The sequence below is a fragment of the Cyrtonyx montezumae genome, unplaced genomic scaffold, assembly GCF_038088225.1.
Source record: "Cyrtonyx montezumae isolate F1298 unplaced genomic scaffold, pur_monq_1.0 scaffold_21, whole genome shotgun sequence".
In the NCBI taxonomy this organism is placed as follows: domain Eukaryota; kingdom Metazoa; phylum Chordata; class Aves; order Galliformes; family Odontophoridae; genus Cyrtonyx; species Cyrtonyx montezumae.
This window is the reverse complement of record NW_027071948.1, coordinates 1581089-1601856: the sequence shown is the minus strand read 5'-3', so window position 1 is coordinate 1601856 and position 20768 is coordinate 1581089. Positions and strand designations below refer to the sequence as shown.

Here is a 20768-nt window from a genome sequence, read left to right as displayed (position 1 = left end):
GCTGAAGGGTTACAGTGTGAGAAAAAAGAATGGACTCCTTAGTCCCTGCATGTTCTCTGTGCATTTCCAGGTCGTGCTTATGAGTCTGACTTGGGTGGGAAGGAACCACTCCATTTCATTATTCCAAAGGAGTGTGTGAAGGGAACCGCAGTAAAAAACTAGTGATAAATAGAATAGAACGCAACTTAATCAGTAGAAGTGAGAAATGATCACACTGTTCCACCCCCTCTCCTTTTCTAAAGCAAACAAACCCCATCTCCCTGAGCAGGAGTGTTTCTGAAGGAGCGGTGCGAGCTGTCCCAGCCCTGGGTGTCCAACCCTGTGCTGCATGGGTGTAGGGGTCAGCAGCAGCTGCTCCCGAGGAGCACACGGATCCTCCAGTGGCAGAGGAACGCATCGCTGGGTGGAAAGCTGTCCAGAGTTTATTGGGGCTCTACCAGGGTCTGTTGCTCCGTGCTCTTCAACAAATCAGATCGAAGGCTCCGTTGCCAGTGAATAAGTGACACAACTCTCAGTCTTAAGGAGGATTGTAGGCAGGAAGTGCCTCATTTATGTAATTTTTAAAACATTCACTACACGGTAATATTTTTTTTTCTCCTGGAAGCTTTTCCACTTGTCACACACAGAAGAAAACATGCAATAATGGTTCAGCTGGCCGTGGCACCCACTACCGCAGAACAATACATCTTCGTATCGCATCTCTTGTTGTAATGCACCATTTTTGTGCATTAATGCTGAGCTGCAACTCCACAGCTTACGTCTGTTTTCCTAAAGCACTTCAGTACCACACTAGAAAAAATGATTTCATATTAGAGGGGAGAAAAGGAGTGGGAATTACTCAGTGGTGAGGTTTAATTGTTCTGAATCCTTACAGCATTTCATGAGAAAATGTACCGAGGAGATGTGCAGTAGTGGGAAATGTGATGGAAAGGTATAATTTGACCACCTACCACTTGCAGCTGAAAAGTAGTTCTAAGGGCTGCATGCCTATCAGGATTAATCACTGTTTCATTATCGAACATACCTTCTTTTTCCCTCCCGCAACCCTTCGTGATAGGCTCTGGGCATCAGGAGGTGTTTGTCAGAGGTAAATAGGAGCCACAGTCCAGCTCTGCCTGCAATGCACACAAGAGCACCTTTTGTTCAGAGCCGTTCTGGAGCCCTTTGCTGCCTCCTTTGTGGGAGAAGGGGCAGGGGACAGTGGCAACCCCCCCTCGTGGGGCAGCGCATCCCCAGTGTCCCCAGACGCTTTATGGCCCCAGGTCTGGCCATTTACCTCCGGCTGAACTCTGCCGATGGACGTGGCCAAGTGTTTCATTTGGACAAGAAGAAAAGGAGCATTATTGAAAGAGAGTGACCTTTCCATCACCCTCCTCTGTCGTCATGGTGCTTTTATAGCATTTCTCTCTAGCAGCCCCTTCCCTTTTCTAAACCACAATAATTCCCCTCCTCCTCACAGGGCCTCCTCCCAGGAGACCTGGTGCTTGCTCTTTATTTCCACAGACACCTGCACTCGGTGTCGGTCACCAGCAAGGCTTGGGGATGGTGGTTCTGGGTCCAGTGCCAGCCCTTTAAGGAAAGAGACTGAGCCCTGGAGGGCAGCAGGGGCTGCTCTGCCTGGCACTTGTGCTGCTGGAGCTCCGTGTTGGGGCAGGGGGCCTGCAGCTCATGGAGCATCGGTCTGTTGTTGCTCCTCTGGTCCAAACCCTGCGTTGGTGGTGGGAAATGGTCCTGCTGAGCCCAGCAGTCCTTTTCAGGGCTGGCTGTCAGCTGCCTCGAGGCTGCCAGCACTGCTGTGCTTCGGGGCTGTGGGCAGCGGGGAAGGACACTCGTTATCCTGAGGGAAAAGCCCAAGCTGAAAATGAGATCACTTCTTCTCCTTAACCAGTAAATGTATTTTTGGCAGTGCTGTGGTAACAGTGAAGATTTCGATGTGTTGTATTTCGTTTTTATTTTCTTTACGAAATGTTGGTGAAACATTTCTGCCTGCAAAAGTGGCATAACCCTGGTGAAGGAAAAAGGGCAGCGGTGTTCCTGCAGGATGAGGAGGCACAGATTCAGCTCCGTGTGCCTGGAGATGTGAACACAGGATTTTTTTCCCTCAGCTTTTAATGAGTATTGAGTCGTTAGTACGCTGCTGCAGTTGTACCTGGGCTACAGCTCCAGCACTCGATGGGCAGCACAGCACAGTGCCTCCTCAGCCATTTCAGGTGCTTTTATTTAAAACCAGGCATGATGCTGGGACCATAAGAAGGGGTTAATTGTACTCAGTCTCTCAGGTTAAACCTTGGCTGCTTGAGCAGCCTTGTCCTTGCCCAGGTTATGTGCCTGCTATTTTTATTTTGCACCTCTGCAAATTTTAATCTTTGTAGTAATCATACTTAGCAGGTGTGAGGCTTGATTATAAGCCAATAAAAAGAAGAAAGAAGACGCTCTGCTGCCAGGTTGTTCACCAGCCATGGAGCTGGCTTATTGATGAACGTTGGGCTCTCAGCCAGGCTTTCCTGCCTCTGAAGGCTGGGGGGAGAGAGGTGGTGCTCGCACGGCACGGGAATGAGCCAGACAGAAAAATTGATTGTTACTTTAATGTGATTTGACGTGAGAGAAAGTGGAAGTAGAGGACAGGAAAACTGCAGCCTCAGCACTGCACTGGAAGCGCTGTGACTTTACCAAGCATGCTGGCTTTCCCTTTCTCTCCCAGAGATGAATTTGTAGAGTCCCTCCTAGGGAAGGAGCAGAGAGGGGGGGGGGGTGCAGCTGCACGACAGCCTCGTGCCAGACAGCCCTGCGGGGCTGCGACCTTGCAGGGATGCGGTAAGAGAGCTGCAGGGTGGCTGAAGTCACAGCTGCAGCAGGTACAGTGAAGCACGCTTGCAGTCAGGGTGGTAAAAGCATTCAGAACTGTGTGACTCGCCACTTTCAAGCAAGGATAGCTGAGCTGGTGATCTGCGCTTTCAGTGCTGTTTCAGGCGTTTACAGGTAGCACATTTTGGCAACAGTAAGTTGAAAATACTACAGAAAATAAACGCGATGTGTGTGAGGCATGCAGGTGGTGCCGAGGACGTTAACAAATCTTGGCCAGCTGAGAGAGGAGGTCTGGGAGGAAAGATGCTTAGGCATTGTGCTTTTAAGCAGAGGTAAGTTTGTAGAGGTTCTGATACTATTTACACTCTTGTGGTTTAATGAAACACTTGCATTACTTGATTTACCTGAAGATATTCAAATAGCATCAGTAGCAGAGCCAGGAATAGAGCACAATAATCCTGGCCTTTGTAACTATTGGAGAGCTCTTCTTGCCCTGCAGCAGATAAACAGATCATTCTGCAACCATCAGAAGTAGGGAGGGGTTTCTCTTCCTTCTGTTTTTTTTTCTCTTGGTGCTATCCATGAGAAGAGCATGTAGTTCACAAAAGCTAGAAATGGACTACAGTGAGAATAAAGCTGAGGCTGATCTTTTTGTGGGATTTTTTGCCAAGTTTTAATATTAAGAAGGGGAAGAGAGAAAATGTTAATGTGAATACTTTCCCACCCATCTTAAAGCTCCACCACTTGCATTCCACATGGGTCCTGACAGCTCCACAGGAATATTGCTAGCAGCCCATGATTTTAGTATCTAATCCTATTAGTCACGACCCAAATCAGCCTTAAAATGGTTAAACACATAGAAAGGGAGTGGGAGTAGAGTGTCAAGAATAGCTTGGAAGAAGATGCTATCCCACGTACTGGAAGGAGCTGGTATCCTTAAGGTGTCACAGTGACAGGAGCGAGGAGAGGGCAGAAGCAGCAGGCTCACCAGCTGAATGCTGCCTGTGTGTTTGGTGCAGGTCTTCCGTGAAGTTCAGAAGCTGCTGTTGCTCTCCATCTCTGGAAAGAATACCCATCAGGGCTGCCAGGGATTTCTGGTGGTTAGAGCACAGGACTAGGAGCCAGCCCCTAGCAGCCTTCCTCCTGAGCTCTGGGTTCCCTGGCATGAGTCACTTGGCCTCTCTGGTTGTGCAGAGCGAAGATGGGAACAGGGCTGGTGTGCTTGGTGGCACAGCTCGTTGGTTCTTCATAGAGGCCATGACTGAAGCTGCTTTAAAATCAGGTGTGATGTCTGAAATCAGTTGTCATTAGAAAAGTGGTTTGGCCTTAATGTTCGTGAGTGCTACACAGAGCTGTGGAAGTGCTGCTCCATTTACATTTCTTGCTGTTTCTCACCACTCTAAGCATGCTATCGTGCTGTCTTTGGATGGGTGAGAAGAACCGCAGACCTACAACATAGCAAGTGGAAAACTGGAGGAAAGAATGTCGGGAGCACTGACAGGGCTGAGGTAGCTGTGCTGGAAGGCTGCAGTGTGTGTGTTGGAGAGGAGTGGGGTGTCAGAAAGCCCACCTTCAGGGATGTCTTGACAGTGTTAATGCATTCACATTAAGTGCAGCCCTTAATCCATTTGCATATTTTGATCTCTGAGTACTTACCCATAGTTTTACGCCTTTTTCAGAGGAAAGGCAACCAAGAAAGCAGCAAATGGTAAGGTGTTTCTGTTTGCCAGAGACAGATACAGCATCACTTCTGATTTTGACAGGGAGCGGGGGAAGGCTTAACCTTACAGCTATCCCTTTAAGGTTGTGGTTATAGTCCGGGTTTTAATCGCTACTTTGACCTGATTAAACCCTCAGCCACAGAGAAATCAGCTTACAGAAACATGTCTCCTGTTGAACCTGGGAGCAGCAGCAGGTCAAAAAAACAAGCCAAGCCAAATACCATTAGAAAAAATAAAAGCTTTAGCTCTCACAAATAGCATGGTGATGTTGTAAATCACAGAGCACTGCTTTGCAACCGGATATTTCAAGTCTATTGATGGTGAATATCCAAGTGGAATCATCTAACTGCACTGTGGCTGCATCTCCTGTGCAAACAGATTAAACCCATCCCAAGCATAAAATGTAACCTGGATTTTGTTAGGTTTTTATTCTTGTGCCTTCTGCCTTTTAATATGGGGTCAGGAATCAGGTGTGTGTGGAACGGAGAAAGGGAGGAGTTACTTCCCTGGGAGTCAGGGATCAAATGAATTTTTAATCTTCTTTCAGTCCATCTGCTCTCTTATTAAATTCTCCATCTTCTTTCAAGACATTACTCAAGTCTGTGCATGGGTCTCTTTACCAGTGTGAAAACACAAGAAGTGTCCCATTAACAATTGTGATGGTACCGAACAAAAACCCTTAATCTGTGGATCAGTAGTAAAACTGCATGGAGGAGAGAAGAAAAAGGGGTGGGACAAAAAATCCTTTAAAACCAGAAACCGTTTTCAGGCTAGAGTGAAAATTGAGACTTTCAGGGGACTGGCCCCATCTTGAGCTGAGTTTTGCCAATTGCTGCTGAAGCTCTTGGAGCCTCCAAACCTCCCGGTGGTACCTGGCTCCACGGAGAGCTGGGGGTTGCGGGGAGAAAAGGCATGTACAAGGCCAAACCCAGCTCTGCCTGAACACAGTGAGCCAGCTATCCTGGGAAGTCAACGGCTAACAAAAGACATGAGAAAGGCAAGATGACTGAGGGCCCCAGCCTATTGTTTTCCTTCTTCTTTCCAAATAATCATGACTTCCCTGACCTCCTGGCTTGTTCCCTCCAATGAGGATTTCAGGACAGCTGCTACCCTAACAGCTGAGCCAGACATTATTTGCCTGGCTTCCCGCAGTTCCTTCCTCCCACTGCAGCAGCAGCAGTGCAGATGATAAACTTCTCTCCCACGAAATTAATCTGTATTCTTTAATAAAGGTTTGGGATTCTATTCTGTATTTTAAATAACTTTCCTTCCCCCTTCCTGATATTTGCTGCTTTACCTCCACGGTAAAGCACCTTCTTCCATTTTCAGAATCTTGTTTCTCTCCAGTAATGGCTCAGTGTTTTTCTTATGGAAATGGACTAAACTTGGTTTTGTAGAGAACAAGGTTACCATGCTGCTGGAGAGAGCTTAGCAGAGGTAATGAATTTGCAGCCTAGTTCAGTTCTTCTCCCCTTAAGGCAGAAGTGTCCCTGTGGTGTTTGGGAGAACCTGTGCAAAGTTGCTTGGAAAATAACCCTTAAGCCCCATGTATAGTGGAGCTCAGGTAGATGGCTGTGATGGCCTAATGGGATCGAGGCCTTTGAAGCTTCTGGCTGATGCAGCAGGTAGCGTTAGCTTTGTGTCTGTGTGAAGGAGATGATCTTTATTATTCCCATTGTTGGCTGGCAAGGTTCTCCTGGAGATGAGCTTCTCTTTTTTGAACCTCACTGGTGTTCCTTTAGGTGAAATACCAGGTGTCCTATGATTTGCACTTTCCAAGCTGAACTTACAGTAAACAGGTCACTGCATTTATACCAGCAGGATGATACTTTATTCCATGAGAAGACATCGGAAGGCAAAACCTATCTTTGCCAGACCCTTTTTGTCCACTTTTGCTCAGTGTCTGCATGCTGTGTCTCCTTCTCAGGCCTGCTTTTGCCCTTGTGCTAATAAATCCCAGCCAGAGCCTTGCCTTGCTGGGTGGTGACCTTTGTTATACTGCAATGCACTGCTTCCAGTGTTCAGGTCTTGGGCTTCGACGGATGTAGGCATATTCCATTAAGCATTCAAGTTAAACTGTTTTGTTCAGGTCTCATCCGAGAAGAATGGCGCAGAAGTGTCCTTAAGGTGAGATAGGGTAAAGATTTGGCAGTGGAATTGGTAATGTGCAGTTCAGTGTCTTGTTGTGGGTGACTGGTTTTCCTGGCACAGCGTGTGATGCTGGGATTTATTGTTTGCTTGCATTTTCATTACCGGTCTGTTACCTGTTGCATAAATCAGATTCAAGAGCATTACACAACAGATAGTCTTTTACAGACTCGTTTCCTTTGTTTTGTCTTGCTTTGTTTTTCATAGTCGTCATCCTTGGCTCTCTGTAGGAACAATAACTGCATGTAACAAGTGCAGGTAACTCAGTGAATGCCACAGTTTAGCATGTGGTATGCATGCATGTTGAGTCATCCAGGAATATTCAGCAGCACAGGAATTGTTGCCTAAATTTGTCTGTCTGAAAATGACTGGTGGTTTTGTTCCGTCCTTCCATCGGGTTTCCCATGCAGGATGCAGCCCCCTGTTATCAGGATCCGTTCTGTGCCTGACCTGCCCTGTTTCAGCCTTGGCCAATAGTAGATCACCTGTCTGTGCTCCAGGTGGCTGCACACTGTCTTTCTCTGAAGTTTTCTCATGAGGAGGTTTATGTAAGGTTTGCTTTTTGGCTAGGCTGCTGGTGATGGCTTTTCATTCTCTGCATTATAGGCTTCGTCAGCAGACTACAGCTCACGACTGGGACTGAGGCTCAAAAGTTTCAGACAAAAAAAGAAAATAAAATCAGAGACTTTGAAGCCATCACGACACCAGGGCTGAATTTAATTTCTGTTGATTCCCGTGATGCGTTTGATGGAATGTTAGAGACTTGTGATGGCACAATTCCCCAAGAAGGAAGAAAGGCAGGCTTAGACTGTTGCCTTGGAAATCTTGCTTACTTAGCAGTTCGTATGTCAGTTGTGTTGGTGATAAGAAAAGCCCATCCCATGGTGCAAAGAAAGGGAAAATGGGAAATGGGGGAAGAGAGGTCAGTGCTTGTGGCTCCAAACCTTCTCTGAACTCATTTCCTCGTGTTTCTGGTCTCAGGCTGCAGGCCAGACTCCATGGTGGTTTGTAATTAAACCCTAATTGTGGAGGTTCTGTGGAGTTCTCGTTGCCTACCAGGTCAAACTGAGTCTGGTTTCTATCAGGGGATATTTCAGTTCAGTTGCCCCTAGAGGAGGTATGGGAACAGACAGTCCATTCATATTGAACAGATGACCAAGGCTTAAAAAACTGGTTTTGTCTATTAAGCTACAGCTAAGATATTATGAAAGCTACTTAATAATGTTCCCTAACATTTATACCATGCCATTTTCTTACTTTAATTTTCCAGGCAATTAAAAATAATTGAAAGTTACTGCCAAACCCCCTGAAGATATACTTTTTGTTTCAAATAAGCTTATTTTCATACTTGTGAGGTCACCAGATATTTATTTGACCGTCTTTATAGGGGTCAGGCACATTACACACACAGAAAGATGTGGAATAGAACTCACATTGTAACACCGAAGTGAGAAGTAAGGGGGGAAAAGCAGTGCTGGTTGTGCCCGGTGGGTGTTCGTATTTATTATCTGGGCACGACAAACAGAACTCACTGTACCAACCGAGTCCTGAATTCTGCAGTGTGCTTAAGCATGCTGGACCTGTTAAGTTTGAATAGATGATGAAGAAAGGTTGGGTGCTTTGGTGGATCTGGAGGATGACCCGGGGCCGGCCGATGCCCAAGGGCAGCCCGGGCTGGTGGGTGCCTTGGGGTGCAGACCCCATTCTGGGATCCCAGCCAGCCTCTGTGGCACTGAGGGCGGGGACAAAGCAGGAATTGCATTGGTAGATAGGGACTGTACGTAGTCAGACCTCTCTAATCTCCCATCCTATTAATAGAGTCGTAGCAGACACAACCCATGTGGCTGCGCAGTCACGCTGCACTGCAATATTGCTTAGCCAGTTCTCCCCCTAAAGGCTTAAAATCTGTCACGTTACACAAGAGCTGAAAGCCTTCTTGTGGTGCCCCAGATTTTCACCTCCTGTCCATCCTGATCCCCTCCCATATTTCCCTTCAGATTATCTTTTACTGCCTCCTTTGGTTGTACAAAATTAAGTTGTTGAATACAGTGTGACTCTACCTGTAAACATGCACACATATACTAGGGGCATCTCCCCTTAGATCTCTCATCTGGAGCCAAAAGGTGAGTTTTCTCAGGATTACAAAAAACTGGGTGGGTTTTTTTTGCCAGTAGACTGTGTATGAAGTGAGGCAGTTTGCTAAAGGCTCCGTGTGCCTTGTTGGTGAGCGTGGTGACCGTCCCAGCGCCGTGCTGACGGACACAAATCCTTTTCTATCTGTCCTGCGTGGTAAATGCTCCAACTGAAATTAGGTCTGTGTAGACTGCTCACCCAGGGGAACAGAAAGGGCTCCTCCAAGCAGAGCTGTACTGGCAGGAGGATGTGCAGCGTGGGTTTGCTGGGCAGGGTGAGCTGAAGGGCCCTCTGCTCTCTGCCCTCTCCCCTCTGTCCACATCTGGTGCCCGCAGCGCGTGATGCTTATTTCTGAAGGCAGCAAAAGAAGCTTTGGAAGTCTAAGACGGTAATTGGTTGTCTGCCTTTATCCTCAGAGCTCTGGGGAGGTTTCAGAAGTAATAACTGTTACTTAAAGTAGATGAGCTTCTTGTGAATTTCTTTGAATTGCGGAGCACGTTACTTGTCGGGGACTTAAGGAAGCATCTGCCTGTCTGTAGCTTTCAAAACATTTTGTAAGCAAAGAATTATTTTTTTCTGTATATGGATGGTGAGAAGATAGTCCTCAAAAATGGTGTTTTTGTAGCAGTGGCCTGTCGTGATGGAAAAGGCGCCAAGAAATAGGAGTCCTTCTTGATGATATTGAGTGTGTTGAGGATCTGACTCACCTAAACCCATCCGTACCTGAGCTGTCCTTAACCGTACGGCTGCTGCTCAGCTCCTTCAGCCAAAAACTGTGGCTGTCTTCATCAGGTGCTGCAGGGAGCAGTTCCTGCAGGAGCCAGGGAGATAGATGGGGCCTTGCACCGTTTTTTCACCAGGACTAGGGGTTTCCATTGCACTTTGTCTTACCCTTAATAGGATTTGGAACTATTAATCCATGATCAATGAATTGACGGTCAACTTTCACCCATATGCTTAAGGCAGGCTGGGGCATCAGAACGGGCCGGTTGGGCTCTGGGGGATTGTCACTGCTGCTGCCCAGGAGTGTTAGAGCCAACCAGGGGTGTTCCCTGTGCGTGGCCCCGTGGTGAAATGCACATTGTCTCTTACACAAAAGTCCCAAGCTTTCCTGAAGTGACCTCCAGTAGATGAAACACAAGTGAAGAATAAACTACCGCAGCCCTTGGGCAGTGCTGCCGTAGTGCAGCCAGAGGAACCCAGGCATTTCTGAGTTCTTATTATTCTGTACTGCTGGTTCCTGCAGTGACAAAATGCCGATTTGGGACGTGCAAGAAGGGCAGGGACACAGAGCAGGTTGTCAGCAGAGGCCCTATAAATAACCACGGGGAAGCACAGACCGCGGTGCAGACGAGCGGGGCTGCGTCTGCTGTGCTCCGCTGGCTCTGCAGCCTTGGAAGTAATTTGTCACGACGTGTCAGACGCCGGCCCTGGCGCGGGCTGGCAGCGGGCCCTGTCCCCCCGGTGCCACATGCGTGTGCACACGTGCCAGGCGTCTGCTGTAGGGCAGCGGAGGGGCCCGGCGGGCTGCGGAGCCGGGGTCAGCGGGGACGGGGCTGGTGGCCTGGTTTTCCGACTGAATTGTCAGAATATGTTGTACAACAAACGCTGCCCAGTGCTTGGGGCTGTCTGGGAGAAGCTGGTTATTTTGTCATGGCTGTGCTGCAAGGACACCCGATTCCAGCAGGATGGGTGTTTGTGCCCAGCGTGTAATATCACACATCCTACTGATGGCCGGAAAACCCACGGCACTGGGGACGTGATTTGAGCACCCCGGGTTGGCTGCTGCCCAGGTGCTGCCAAGAGCTTGGTGCTTTTTGTCAGCCCTCTGCATCTGGTTGCCAGAGTCCGTCGTGCATCAGCTGGTGTTTGAGGGAGAGCCGTGCCTGGTGGGGCCGGCATTAGTGAAAACCTCAAGGGGAATGCTCGCCCTTTTATGTAACATTTGAAATTAAAATGAGATTCTTGGCGGGCAGAGTGGACATGTCTCTGCAGCACAGGATCCGAGGCCCGGCTCGAAGCTGGGGCTTGAGTGCAGTTACAGCAAGAGATGCTGGTTTCATTTCAAAGAAAACGGCAAGAGAAAATTTCATCCACAGAGGGCTTTTTAATTTCCAGAACCGTGACCCCACGAACAATTCAGCACGCACTGGGCAACGCAAACCTGTTTGTAGAGGAAATGTAGATTTTCCTTGCTGAATCTGATGGCATAGCTCCCCTGGGCCTCAGCTCCAAGAGGGGCCGGGCGCGGGGCTCCTTGCGGCTGCCAGCGCTGCCTTGCTTCCCCGTGTGCAGGCACAGCCCCTTTCCTGCGCTCCCAGGGCGCGGTGCCAGCAGCGGGCAGGGATTGGGGCCCTTTTCCTCTTCAGTCCCGACCTCCTTGCACTGCTCCCCATTGCTGGCTCAGCTCAGCCGGGGAAGTGGGAGCTGAAGTTTTTGTTTTGTTTTAAACCACAGGGCAGGGAGTTCTTTTCAAGCCGTAACTTCTGGTTTCCACTGGAAGGGCAAAACAAGCTCTTAGCCAGTGGAAAAGAGGCTTCCAGTTGCTCCAACCAAGAGCCAAAACCCAAGTACATCGCTTAGCAAATAATCAGCTATCTTTTCAGATGTCTCTTCAAAACAAATAAAAGGAAAGAGAGAAAATCAGGGTAGTGTTTGATTCAATGGGCTTAGCTGCTGCTGTGGGGATGCTGACCCCGTGCTCATTCCTGGCCTTGTCCTTGCTCGCTGCAGCCGGGGCCGTGCCTCCATGGTGCCTGCATCCCAGCACGGGTACTGGGGGTCAGGATCATTTTGAGTGGGAAATACTGATTTTGTTGAGCAGCTGCTGAAGAGATTCAAAGAGTGGCTGTGGAAAACTCAATATCTGTAGATTTGGGTTGAAGAAACTGGGTGGTTTCAGTGCCCTCTGAAGACAGTTCTGCGGTACAGAGGATGTCGTTTTGGTTTTTCTTCCTTCCCCTGCCTCTCTGAAAATGTTTCCACCTTTCGACCACTCCGTTCCATACGATCGAATTGTCTCTTTTTCCATTTGACTGTCAGGCCTGAGATCTGCAGTTGTTTCTCATCAAGCTGAAAGGAGTGGCGAGAAGGGGGAGATGGCTGCTTTTACTGGGAACTCCTTGGGCTCCCGAGTCACCACCCAGGGATACTCGGCTTAATAATCGGTGACAAAAACGGGTTAGGCTGAAGGGCCTAGGGCACAGTGGGGCACACTGTGCAGACAGCACAGCAGTTGTGCTGGGACTGAAGTGTTCACAGTGCTGCCAGGCCTGGCCTGGGTGCTGGGGCGTGTGCTCAGATGGCAGCCGGGGTCTGAAACCAGCACGAGTGGTTTGCTGATGCTCCCTTCAGTGGTTATGTATGTGTGTGGTTTTTCTTTGGAGAGATGCAGATAATGCCAAAGCGTTACCTTCTGCGTAGAACGAGTAAGTTATCTTTTATCTGAATTCAGAGCAGTACGAAGAACAATATGCTGAAGTTAAATGAGTGTGAGAAAAAGCCAGTTTCCTATTGTTTAAGCTGAACATCCTATGTCTCCACACGCTTGTAAGACTCCCTGTGTCCATAGCACCGTGTCTGACAGCCGGGCAACGCGTTTACCTTGCTGCCAGAGCAGTATGAGCTGCCCTGTGCACAAGGAGCTCTCCCTTTGGGGTGGGCTGAGCTGCAGGAGTCAGGGGAAGCTCAGCTCCAGGCAGGATCATGCTCTGAAGGGGGGAGTAAAGGTGACTGTTGCCTGTGATTGCGTGTCTCCAAATGGGGGGCAAAGTGGGAGCATGTGCTTCACCAGAGCAGTGAAAAATGGGGAGGTGGGAAGCCATCTGGTCTTTTGACTGGAATATTTTTAGTGTCTGGGGTTTTATTCTTGAGGCATCTTTTGAAGTGGAACAGAATTTGAGTTAGCTTCCTAGGAGAGGCTCAATTGGTAACAGAACTTGGGGTCCCAAGCCCTTCTTTGTGTGTGCTCTGCCTGCATCCTCTACAAAACTCCTTTCCTGCCCAGCTTACCCAAAGAGTAAAGAAACATTCTACTGATAACAGGTGGCAGGTTGGCCCTTCATAATGGCCACGGCCTCTGGTGCAGGTGTGTTCAGTGCAGTCAGGCCTGCTCCTGCTCTGTAGGATAGTTGCTGTTTCAGGACTTTGCGTCCATTTCACGTTCCCTTGGGGTAAAACGTGAGCAGAGGTGGTCCAGAGGTGGACAGGAGAAGCATAGTGAAGAGCAACCAGATAACCGTGCATCGAAGGCTCCCAGGGTCAGTGAAAGTCCCTGGGCCCTCAGGTGCAGCCCTGGTGAGCTCAGGCTGTGCTGTGAGCGGGGCTTTGGCAGCGGGGGCATGGTGTGTGCTCACCCACCAGCCCTGCTCTTTCATTTCTAATGTATTTTTATCTTCAGATGTCTGGCACGTTTTGAACCCAAGCAATCTATCTGTGGGGTTTCTCCACATTGTATCAGACCGGCGTCTGGTCTTGTGGTTTGTGCCCCTAATGAGAAAGCTGCTTGATTTTCACAGCCAGGCGAGCATCAGAGGAGGCAGGAAGCCCCACCCTTCCTCCTGGTGTAACCGAACTCAGCTGTCTGCATGAACTCGTAGCAGAAGCGATAGCTCGAACAAATGACAGCATCTATCTATAGATCGAGAGCCCAGTTCTTATTTTGCCTATTCTGGGTTTATAGGCTTTTTTAGCTGCAGGGTTTTCAGTTGAGATGCTTCTGATTTACACGGGAGGTAGAAATATGAAATTGAGTTCTTCGGCTTCCCAATATTTCCCAAATTCTTTTTTAAGAGACTGAAATACAGAGTTCTGTGTATTGGGATAGCTTTTGAGGACATTAAATCAACAGTGAGGATAGACGAACCTTTCTAAAGATGCTACAGAGGGACACGGTGACTTCTGCTGCTGTGGGAACCACATTTCCAGGCAGTGAGCACTAGGAGTCAGCCAGGCTGGGTGGCAGCGAGCCCATGGTGTTCTGTGAGTGGTTTCATTGACTTCCCTGTCCTGCAGGATTTGCCGGCACTCAGCTCCCTCCCAAAGGGAGCACTGTCCTGTTCTCAGTGGTCTTAGCTTATCCCCTAGTGGATGGCTGCACACAGCACAGAGCGGGCCCAGTAGAGCCAGGAGAGGAGGGCACAGAAAACACGAGCCAGGCAGCCAGCCCAGCCCCTGCAGAGCTGGAAATCAGGTAGGGAAAGGCAGCAGATTGCTCAGGGGTGTATTTTGGTAAATCCACAGGCACCAGCAGTCGCATCCATGAACAGCCCCAAGTCACCAAATCTTAGTGCTTTCTCTGGGCCCACCTCCCCATCTCTCACCCTGTGGCCTCTGCTGCCCACTCAGCGCTTCCACCCCGGCACAGCGCACCAGGAAGGCTGGGCTGTCCGGGGGGGTCAGCACTGCTTTCTGCTGGTTTCATGCTTTGTTACTGTATGGCTGAATTGAACCAGAAAATGTGATGTGACGTGTCAGACGTGGCCCTGGTTGGCCAGAGGCCAAATTAGGCTGCTTATTATCAGTTGGTCTTAAAAGGGATAACTTTGAAGTTCACGTGCCCGAAGTTCCCATTGGAATTTACTTGAATAAAAGGGTTCAAGGTACATTGTAAAACATTTTATTCCAGTTTTGCAAGGTTTGGTTTGAAGTTTTTGATAAGTCGTTTATGAAGATGGCAAAAAGTTGTTTCTGTGCAGTGGGGCAGGAGTGAGTGCGTGCGTGGGGACGGCGTGTCCGAGTGGGCAGAGGGGCAGTGGGGCTGAACCCCCTCGTGTTCTCAGGTGGCAGCAGTTTGTTGGTAGTGCTTCGGAGCCCGGGGAGGGGAGGTGGTGGTGTCAGAGCTGTCTGTGTGCCCCACTGAGCACCTCTTTTCTTTCCCCCCTTTTTTCACCTTGCTCGCATCATTGTGGGGAGGGTAAAGCCGTTTCCCCCCATGCAAACAGAATGCTTACTGCTTTACTCCTTGCAGCATCTCATGCTGCCGGATCGGTGCTGGCTCCTGGCATCCTTCCCACGTCTACTGCTTTTTTTGTGCTCAGAGCCCTCCTGAACCTCGGATGTCAGCCTTGATTTAAGAGAAAACAAGGGTGACAGTGGAGAAAGCTGGAGAGGAGGCATGATTTCTTTAAAAATGCAAATGAGATCATTCTAGTTAAATCTCTCCCCTCCAGCCCCTTCTGATCCCGCCTCTCCCTGAGCTGCTGCTTGACACTGGAGGCAGGGGCAGGTCCCGCTCCAGCTGGGTGCTGCCGAGGGGCACAAGGCAGAGGGTTGGGGGGAGGAGGCTCTGAGCCCCACCACCTGCTGCTGCTGCCGCTCCCATTCTGAGCCCCCTTCCTCCTCCCCGCCCTCCAGCGCAGCTCCCCTCCCCACGCCACTCACCATCCCCAGTGGATAGGGCTGGGATCGGCACTCACTTGCCAAATACCTTTCTAATGCTGTCACTAATTCTGCACAGACAGCATCTCTGAAAGCAAGAAACAGATCTGTTCCAGTGCATTGTCCTGTGATTTCCACAGAAAGCATTTAGAAATGCCTTCTCTTAGTGGGGTTGGATGGGAGGTGCCATGCCATAGCCAGTGCCGGAGTCAGCCCTAAGTAAGCCTGAGGCTGTGCTGCAGGAATTCTTTACAAATCCATCGAAGCTGGCATTTAGCACTGGTACAGGCTAATTTTGTACTTGCGGTTGCACATATACACGCCCATGTCATTCTACTTCATCTGCTACATATGGAAAGCTGCCCCGAGCTCCAGAGCGCCAGGGAATGTTTTACTAAAAGCTCCAGACTTGGTTTGATTATGTTACTATGCACACTGGGCTGCAGAAGCCCTAAGAGTGTGCGTGCTGCCAGATGAACTGGCATGAGCTGGATATTCACACCGCGGCCCTGCTTCCATGCAAGGAGCAGGCTGTTCTTGTACATGTCAGAATTTCCTCCTGATGAAGGTGTGCAGAAGGGATGGAATTGCTCTGGTTTCGTGGCTGATGGTTTTGCCTGGCAGCCGGCTGGGAGTCTGGATAAGTGCAGTTTAGCAACACTGCTTCAGTTCCTTATGTACTCCTCAGGTAAAGTCACTTAGATGTCCATTGTGAATAATGATTTGGAGAAGCAGTCTCTGAATTCCCAGCTTCAGATGCTTGAAAGGACCAAATTTCAGAAAACGATGCTGAGCAATAAGCTCCTAACTTCCTGTCGTCGCCAGGTAGACCTCTCCTCGAAGCATTTTGGGCTCTCAGAATTCTGCCATACAGGTGTGTCTGTAACTGAGCAGAAATGTTTGCTTGTGTGGGATGTGGGGCTGGGAAGGCACAGCGCACAGCTGAGCTACTGCAGGTTCTCCCAGCATGGATCTGCCACCTCACTCAGAGCCAGAGCGATGGAAACACAGGGAGTTCAGAACTACAGAAAGACAAGAAGGTGGAGGAGAAACTGAGGCAGCGTGTTCCTCTTGATATCTGTAGCTGTGGTGTGGAGCAGGGTCCAGAACCTTCTCCGTCCTTGCTGGCAGACGAGTTTGTACTGGCAAGGCTTCAAGCTGGTGTCCCCAGTGCACCAGTTAAACCAGTAGTTACCAATTTTTTTTGCAAGCCACTCTGGGACTATAGGAATTTTATTCCTTCATAGTGTTGAAGGAAAGGGGTTTTGCTTGCCAAAGGGCTTTCTTATGCTTGGGGATGATTTATGGGCCAAGCTGAGCCACTTGTGGAAAAGGCAAAGCAGCTCTTGGCAGCACCCCCAGAATCCACTGCAGCTGTGGGGTAGTGAAGTCATCCGCATAACAACCACTGCAAACAGAATAACAAAGTCTGTTCTGTTCTCGTTTAAAATAATCTTTCCAGTTCAGCAACCACATTAAAACTTACCTTTCTGCATACAAAAATAATAAAAGGCAGATACTTCTTTGCAACATGGTGTGAATGTCTCACTTACATTTCTGCCTGTCACTCATGCACCACCTACACTTTACCTGGGTGCTTTAAATGAAGGAATGAAACCACGTTATGTTGTAATTTGTGCCTGTCCCGTGTTTTCACTCTTTTGTTGTTTCTTAGGCTTAAAGATGCAGAAAAAAAGTGATGTCTCTTACTTTCAAATACAGAATTTGCTTTATAACTTGTTTCTAGGCTGATTGCAAAATTAATAATGGTCTTTAATTTTCCCTCTCTTTATTTCAGGTCCCTTCAGATCCTCCTGCTTCCAAGAAAACCAAAATAGACAACTCTGCTTCCCAATCTCCAGCTTCTACTGAGAAGGAAAAGCAGTCCAGTTGGTTACGGTCCTTATCCAGTTCATCTAATAAGGTGATTGCTGAGTATTTTGTAATCAAGAGAGATCAAATTACCATGTAACAGCCCTCTACTAAAACCAGAAGAGATAATGTGAGAAAGACCTTGCCCAGGCTTTCTAAATTAATCACATTTCTATCCTTTTCCTAGCAAGCATTGAGCTATGCGGTCCTCCCAATTTCCTTGCCACCTTCCAGTGTTCACTGACCTTGATTGTGATGATGGAGTAAGCAATTCCTTCGTGCCTTTGAGGTACAAGAATCCTGAAACTCAGGAGCCTCATGTGGTCTGTGCAAACCATGGATAACTTGTTGGCAAAGACAAAAAACGTGGGGTTTCACATGAGTAAAGTTACCTCTTCCAGTGGAACCCGCTAAGCCAGTAGGACTTAGCCAGTGGGGGAGCAGTTCTAGAGATAAGAGAACGTGCACTTCACAGAATTGTGAGTGCTTTGTTGGGATTAATGCTTTTAAAAGATTGTACTTATTTTTCTTTCTCCTCCTTCCCAGAGTATTGGCTGTGTCCATCCCCGTCAGCGTCTCTCAGCTTTCCGGCCCTGGTCCCCTGCTGTATCAGCAAATGAGAAAGAGCTCTCAACCCATCTTCCTGCTTTGATCCGAGACAGGTAGGGGGCAGGAGCTGAGGGAGGGATGTGGCTAGCAATGGTGGAGATTAATTTGAGAGCAGGTTGCTTTATGTTTGCTGCCCCTCCGGCACCACAAAGGCAGGAGAGGATGGAGCTGTGGGACAGCAGCCCACCCATGGCACGTGGGCTGGGGCAGCTCGTGGCAGCACACTGAGCTGGAGAGCCTGGGGAAAACTGGCCAGAAAGCAGGCTGATGTTGGGAGCTGCTCAGTGTGATTGAACTGGTGCACGAGTGAGACACAGGAGGGGCTGCTGGTGTCACAGGAAGCGTCAGGGCAGTCGCGTTCCCTCGCCAACCTTCAGCTGTTCAGTCTGAAGACACTGTGCCAGATTTCTGCCTCGGGGTAATGGTTTGTTTGGAAAGTTTGGTGGAAGTTGCCAGGTGCTGTAGTGATGTTGGGGAGAGCACGTTTCGCTGCTGTGATGAACAAGCTTCTTAGGTGCTGTGGGGGTTTATTAAAAAAAAAAGAGGGAAATAAAGGTCTACCATCATATCGCTGCTTTTAAACAGAGAGGAGGGTTGGGAGGTGTAAGGTAGGCCCTGGGCTGCCTGAAGTCTTGGAAAAAAAACCCCAACCTTCACAAGTTCCCAAGTTTTCAGTGTAACTGGGGATACTTTGTATTGTCGGTGCTGAGTTGAAGTTGCAGTCTGTGCTACATTCTGTCTGTTCCACGTTACAGTATTACTGTCCTTGAACACAGTTACTCTTTCAATGTGGTTTTACCTACAAGTACTCAGCTGCATGCTGTGTCTGCAAAGCAAAGCTACGCGAGGATGCACTTGAACTCCTGTGGCCTTTCTTATGGAAGCTGTTTCCAAGCTTACAAGATAGACAGAACTGAAGAAGTCCAGTTAGGAAAGTCAATAATGCATGAAGTCGTGGGGAAGCTGATTTGTATTTTGTATAATAATATATTTTATATAATTTGACCGTTTTCTCCTCCCTTTTGCCTCCCCTTTTCAAGCAGTTTTTACTCCTACAAAAGCTTTGAGAATGCTGTGGCCCCCAATGTGGCACTCGCACCTCCTGCCCAACAGAAAGTCGTGAGCAACCCACCCTGTGCCACAGTGGTGTCCCGGAGCAGCGAGGCACCGAGCAGCGCTGCGCAGCCGCGGAAAAGAAAACATGCTGCAGAGCCCCCACCTGCCCCAGAGCCCGTGGCCACTGTTACTGCCCCTGAAGAGGATAAGGAATCAGAAGCAGAAATTGAAGTAGAAACCAGGGAGGAATGTAAGTGTATGTCTGCCTTTGTTTTATTTGTGCTGTGTTTCGCTCTGGTTGACCTTCAGGAGTTACACACTCTGTTGAGTTCAGGTGTGGTTCTGGAGGCCTGGTACCTCCGTGGTACATTAAAATGCAGTCTTTGGTAATGGATAAAATGGGAAAATGGAAAAATGAGAGTGGAACATAAGTTGAGGGGGTGTTTTCCTGGGCGAGGGGCAGAGGTGCATCAACAAAAAGTACCTGAGCCACAGGAGTTCACAGACCTAGAGATTTTCATTAAACCAGACAGCCTTTAATTGAAGCAGGTAAGTGTTGTGCAGGGCTGGACGTAATGCATGTGTAGTTCACACCAAAACAGCCATGTTTTGTTCTGACTGAGAGAGCTCTATGAAAGCCTTTGTGGGGTATGCACACGTAGCCCACAGCAGAGCACACACACACACACCTGTAAGCGTGGAATTCTGTGTCAGAGAATGCAGCTGCAGTTTCAGAGCTACATCCATGCAGCTGAATGCATGAGGCAGGGATCAGGGCTCTGTATGCAATCAGTGAAGGATGAAAGGTACTGTTACTGCCTCACCAATACTTCCCTTAGAGAATCCCACTGCTGATCTCAGTTTGTACAGTCCTTACCTGCTACGTACAGTTCATGCAAAGTAGGATGTTCTACCCCCTGAAAATGTCAGGATCGTGTACATCTGTGATGTAAAACAAAGTCACAGTTCAAGCGAATAATAAATAAGTTGGTCCTCTAAGTTAACACAGGTTTGCATTTTCATCACACTTCAAGCATCAAAGTATAAAATGAGTATTTTCTTTCTTCCATTTTTTTTTCCATTGATTATTGAAATGAGGGGCCTCAGCATGTTTTGAGTTACATTCGTTTTCTACATTTTTTTTTTATTAATTTTAGATGTTTCTATTTTTCAGTCACCTCCTCCTTATCCTCGCTCTCCTCCCCATCCTTTACTTCATCCAGCTCTGCAAAGGACATGAGCTCACCTGGGATGCAAGCCCCACTCCCAGTCAACAGTTCATATGAGGTTGCAACACATTCTGACTCTCACAGCAGTGGGTTGGAAGCTGAGCTGGAGCACCTAAGGCAGGCCCTGGACAGTGGCCTAGATACAAAAGAAGCCAAAGAAAAATTCCTCCATGAAGTTGTTAAAATGAGAGTGAAGCAGGAAGAGAAGCTAAATGCTGCCTTGCAAGCCAAACGCAGCCTACATCAGGTAATGTTGAAGGATGATAGCTTTCTCTTATCACTGTCTGCAGATGCTCTTCCAGATAGAAACCATTAAGTTGTCTCATGTTAGAAAGAATTGTCTCATTTTTCCCAAATAGCAACAGCCTTTACTGGAGAACATTTTGTAAATTCAGCTGGGAAACCAAAGTATACAGGAACCATTCTTACTTTTTTTTTTTTTAAGCTTGCCACCTGTTTTTGCTTTAGAGTATAAGTCCATGGTTACCAAAATCAACATTTTTCTTTTACCGAAAAAAACCTTCTATCCCAGCACAGTTTATTTAATGTAAATTTGCCTGAACTAGAACCATCTCTGACATTTTGGAGGTTTTATTTATAGTTATATAGATCATTTACAAATCCTGCAATTGCCCAGCTGCTGGAGGGGAGGTATTCCTTGAAGCTCTCACCAAGAGCTGAACTACAGCTCTCCTCCTTCGTTCAGAGGAGAAACTCCTTATTTCTGTAAACCCCAGGTCAGAAAAAAAGTTGCAGATAATGTGGCCATGAACAAATCACAGTGGCTGCGCAGAACAGTGGGTGAGCTTCTATTTTA

The 20768-nt window shown here is 48.3% G+C and overlaps 1 protein-coding gene across 4 annotated transcripts in view; it reads left to right on the top strand.

Annotated features, from left to right (window-relative positions):
* Window positions 1–20768, top strand: part of SKI (SKI proto-oncogene) — a 91610-nt gene that overhangs the window by 66011 nt on the left and 4831 nt on the right. For 2 of the 4 annotated variants that reach the window (XM_065737927.1, XM_065737925.1), the window contains 4 exons: window positions 16984–17109; window positions 17604–17719; window positions 18710–18972; window positions 19897–20198. In XM_065737927.1, the coding sequence (XP_065593999.1) occupies window positions 16984–17109; window positions 17604–17719; window positions 18710–18972; window positions 19897–20198 (807 nt within the window). Of the gene's footprint in view, window positions 1–16983; window positions 17110–17603; window positions 17720–18706; window positions 18973–19896; window positions 20199–20768 lie in introns of all 4 variants that reach the window. The other 2 variants (XM_065737926.1, XM_065737924.1) reach the window with 1 other exon arrangement.